The sequence below is a fragment of the Ctenocephalides felis genome, unplaced genomic scaffold, assembly GCF_003426905.1.
Source record: "Ctenocephalides felis isolate EL2017-DRISC unplaced genomic scaffold, ASM342690v1 CF-g0.4_SCAFFOLD_00845, whole genome shotgun sequence".
Classification (NCBI taxonomy): domain Eukaryota; kingdom Metazoa; phylum Arthropoda; class Insecta; order Siphonaptera; family Pulicidae; genus Ctenocephalides; species Ctenocephalides felis.
This window is the reverse complement of record NW_020536999.1, coordinates 67,004,355-67,008,224: the sequence shown is the minus strand read 5'-3', so window position 1 is coordinate 67,008,224 and position 3,870 is coordinate 67,004,355. Positions and strand designations below refer to the sequence as shown.

Here is a 3,870-nt window from a genome sequence, read left to right as displayed (position 1 = left end):
AAAGGGCTGTTTTTAGGGTTTTCCCGGCAATTATTCGATTTTTTCTCGCCGTAAGAACCATCCTTGGAGTTCAACGAACATTTTAAAAAAAGAATTGGCCTAATTGGTCCAGGCGTTGTTGAGTTATGCGATGCGCTTACCAACACATTTCGCGATTCATTTTCATAAATAAGATATTATTTACCTTCATATTATATAATTTTTTTGAATATTTTTGATAGCCATCCCAAATTGATGTAGCTTCTGAAAGCTCCACCAGCGCTTTTAACAGCAATTGATTCATCAGATGGTCTTCAGATTCTGTTTGTATAAAACCTAATGTGTACTCATCAACTGAATGAGGATCCTGTTAATTGAATTATTAAGGTTATTTTTTACCTGACATTAAATTTTATATCAATGAAATTTTCTTGAAAAGAGAACACTCTTTTTCAGAAATTTTAAAGAATTTAAGTTTTTAAAACGTAGAATTTTTCGGTATTGTATTTTATTAAAATTCTTATGGTACGATTTCGATTATACACTTTGATGTTTTTGATTAAATAATAATTTATTTAACCCTTTCACCTTTAGCTCCATGACAATGGATGCAGCATGCATATGTGCAATTTTGTCCATAAGTAAAGTAGAATGTGCAATATCTAGGCCTTTTGTCCTTTTTCCCATTTTGTAACCACCTATTGCCAAATCGGTCATAACTATACCAGTAGGCTTCATATCCAATGATTTTATGCATCTAAAAATTTAAAAATTAATGAAAAAGTTAGTTATTTTATTACAAAAAAATTCGAAGAAGCTGAAGTATGCGAGCCATTCTTTGTTTACAGAAAAAATCTTTTTTGTTATCATGATTAGAATTTTTTTAAACTAAAATAGAGTGCTTCAAGAGTTAAATACATCTATTTAAAATAAGTTATTGTACTAGCGAAAACAAACTTTTAAAAGTTTATCAATGATGATCAGATTTATATTGTTCAACCTATTCATATGCATGTAAATTTTTATTTTTTATTTTTTCGTAAACTTTAATTGTGATTAAATTACGAATCTTTTGTCAATGTTTTTTTAAACTTTCCGTACGGTAAGTTATAGTAATGGGCCGAAAATTGAAAATAAAATTTTTTGCATATCTTCACGTTCCAGAGGTTTCTGAGCATTTTGGCATACCTCAGAAAAAGTGGATGTATGTGTGTGTGTGTGTGTGTGTGTATGTATGTATGTATGTGCGTGTGTGTATGTATGTGCGGATACAAATTTTCGTCGACGATTTCGGGAACACGGATCAACCGATTTGAATAATTCAAAAAACATTCGATTCGTATTGATGAGGAGACGTGCTGATTAGTTTTTGGCGAAGGCAGGTCTAGCCGTTCCAAGGATACGGGGCAAAAAGTGCCAAAAACGGTAACTCAGTTTTTAAGAGAACGGAGCGTCCGATTTGAATAATTCAAAAAACATTTTACTTGTATTAACAAGATGAATAACTGATAACATTTTCATGAAGGCAGGTCTAGCGGTTTTGGAGATATGGAGGAAAAGTAAAAAAATGAGCCATTTGGCGGTCAAAAATGATCATTAGACATATGCACATCAAATTATCAGATATTTTATAGAGATTTTAACAATAAGTATACATTTTGTTAACATTCCTATGGGTTCCGTACCAATGCTTATGCGTTAGACAGCGACGCGACGCTTACGCGTTATATTTTGTTTCTATGCAGTTAAAGCAGTACGATTGCTTTAAAAAAAAAGTTCAGATCTTCCACAATATGTCAAAATAAAGAAAAAAAAAATTTTTTTTCAAAAAAAAAAAATAAAAAAAAAAATTAAATTTTTTTTTTAGAAAAAAATAATTTTTTGTCGAATTTATAGTTTCTCAAAAATCTTATTTTTTCAAAGTAAATTTTTTTCAAAAATGTTAATCGTTTTTAAAAAAATAATAATTTTTGGTACGGGAAGTTCCAGCAATTTGCCTTAAGGCACGATGCCTTAATTGCCTTAAGACAGAATTCCACTTACAGCTAGTTTAATCTTAAAATTGGTGTATATTCGAAATTCGTGTGATATTGGCATAAAGTTCGTAGACACGTTTGAATTAGAATCTTCATAATAAGATCATATAATATATTTATCATTTTACTTACTTTGAGGATAATTCGGTATTAATACCCACGTCATATAAAATTTTGCTCAATTTTGGTAACACCTTGGTGTACATAGAAATTTCCTTTGGAAAGACTCCCATTTCTCTAACAAATTCTTCTGATTGATTTCCTTCAGGCATTATTTTTATAACCACAGTTACTTTTTCAGTTCTTCTTTCAGTTCTACAAAAAAAAACAAATGAATTTTATCAATTCATATGTATAAAATTTTCAAAAACACTACATCAAAATGAAATAAAAATATTTTATAAAGGTTTTCATTCATGAAATATAAATATTTCATAAAAATCTTCATTATTGCAAACATTTCAGCGTTTGATTTTATATGTTTTCATCAGTTGATATTGAATACTAGAGAATCACATTATTACATGAACACAAAAAATGTAATTAGCACTAACATATATCACTATTCACAGTTACTTGTCAGTAATTAAAGATATTTTTTTAGAAATCAAAGTCATATATTTGATTGTTCAAGTAGTATAAATGTTAGTTTTTAAGACAAGAAGTAATTTTGATACATTCGAGACAAGGTCTGTATTTCAATGATTATATATTTTTAATTGTGTTCATGTTTCTTTTTTTATTTTACATAAATTTCAGAGGTAAGTTTCTTATTATAGTCAATTTTTGAAAAAAAAAACGTGAAAAATATACGTTTTAGGGGCACTTTTCTTATTATAATCAATTTTTGAAAAAACGCGAACAATGAAAACATCTAAAATATTAGGCATTAGAAAATAACATCAAAACAATAAAAGATATAAAAAATTGGATAAAGAAATATTTTGAAATTTTATATCTACTACTCATACTATTCCTTAACAAACCAAACAAGCACATAAAAAATATTCGTAACAAAATATCCAATAATATGATTTTTTTATATATCTTTACGTTTCAAAGGTTTCTGAATATTTTGGCATACCTTAGAAAAAATGGATATGTGTGTGTGTTCGTGTATGTGCGGATAAAAATTTTCGTCGACGATTTCGGAAAACCCGATCAACCGATTTGAATAATTCAAAAAACATTCGATTCATATTGATGAGGAAACGTGCTGATTAGTTTTTGTCAAAGGCAGGTCTAGCCGTTCCGAAGATACGGGGCAAAAAGAGCCAAAAACTGTAACTCAGTTTTTAAGAGAACGTAGCTTCCGATTTTAAAAATTCAAAAAACATTTTACTTGATTTGACAAGATGAACAACTGATAAATTTTTGGAAAGGCAGGTCCAGCAGTTAAGGACTCTCAATAAGAATAAGTTAAAAAAATATCATTTGAAGGGTCAAAAATGTTTATTGGACGCATATCAAATTATTAGATATTTTATACAGATTTTAAAAATGTGTACACATTTATGTAATTTTTTTTGGATTCCGTACCAAGATTGTTGATTACGGTACAGGAAGTTCCAGCACGATAAACTGTTGCCTTAAAGCATGATGCCATGCACTACACTAGTTATATAATAATTTTGCAATGGTTTTTTCCAAAATTTTTCTGTAGTTTTTTTTCATAGAATACTTACTCATATTCGATTTCAGCTCTATATAATTCACTTAAATAATTATCACCTTTAGCAGTAGCTAACCAAATTCGAAAACCTATCACAGATGCATCACTACTTAATTTTTTAACAATCTGAGTAAAAAAATCATTTGAAGCCCAATACGGAGTTGATTCATTACTGTTATTCAT

At 28.7% G+C, this 3,870-nt stretch overlaps 2 protein-coding genes across 2 annotated transcripts in view; one reads left to right on the top strand and one right to left on the bottom strand.

Annotated features, from left to right (window-relative positions):
• LOC113387555 overlaps positions 1-278 on the top strand; it is an 11,608-nt gene extending 11,330 nt beyond the window's left edge. Inside the window, exon 7 of the mRNA XM_026624894.1 lies at positions 222-278. Within this exon, the coding sequence (XP_026480679.1) occupies positions 222-278 (57 nt within the window). The remainder of the gene's footprint in view (positions 1-221) is intronic.
• Positions 279-516: 238 nt separating this feature from the next.
• LOC113387547 lies at positions 517-3,870 on the bottom strand. Its single transcript, XM_026624882.1, has 3 exons — positions 3,701-3,870; positions 2,148-2,330; positions 517-736 (listed from the first exon to the last, which is right to left on the bottom strand). Exons 1-3 carry the CDS (start codon positions 3,868-3,870, stop codon positions 517-519), a joined length of 573 nt encoding a protein of 190 aa, XP_026480667.1.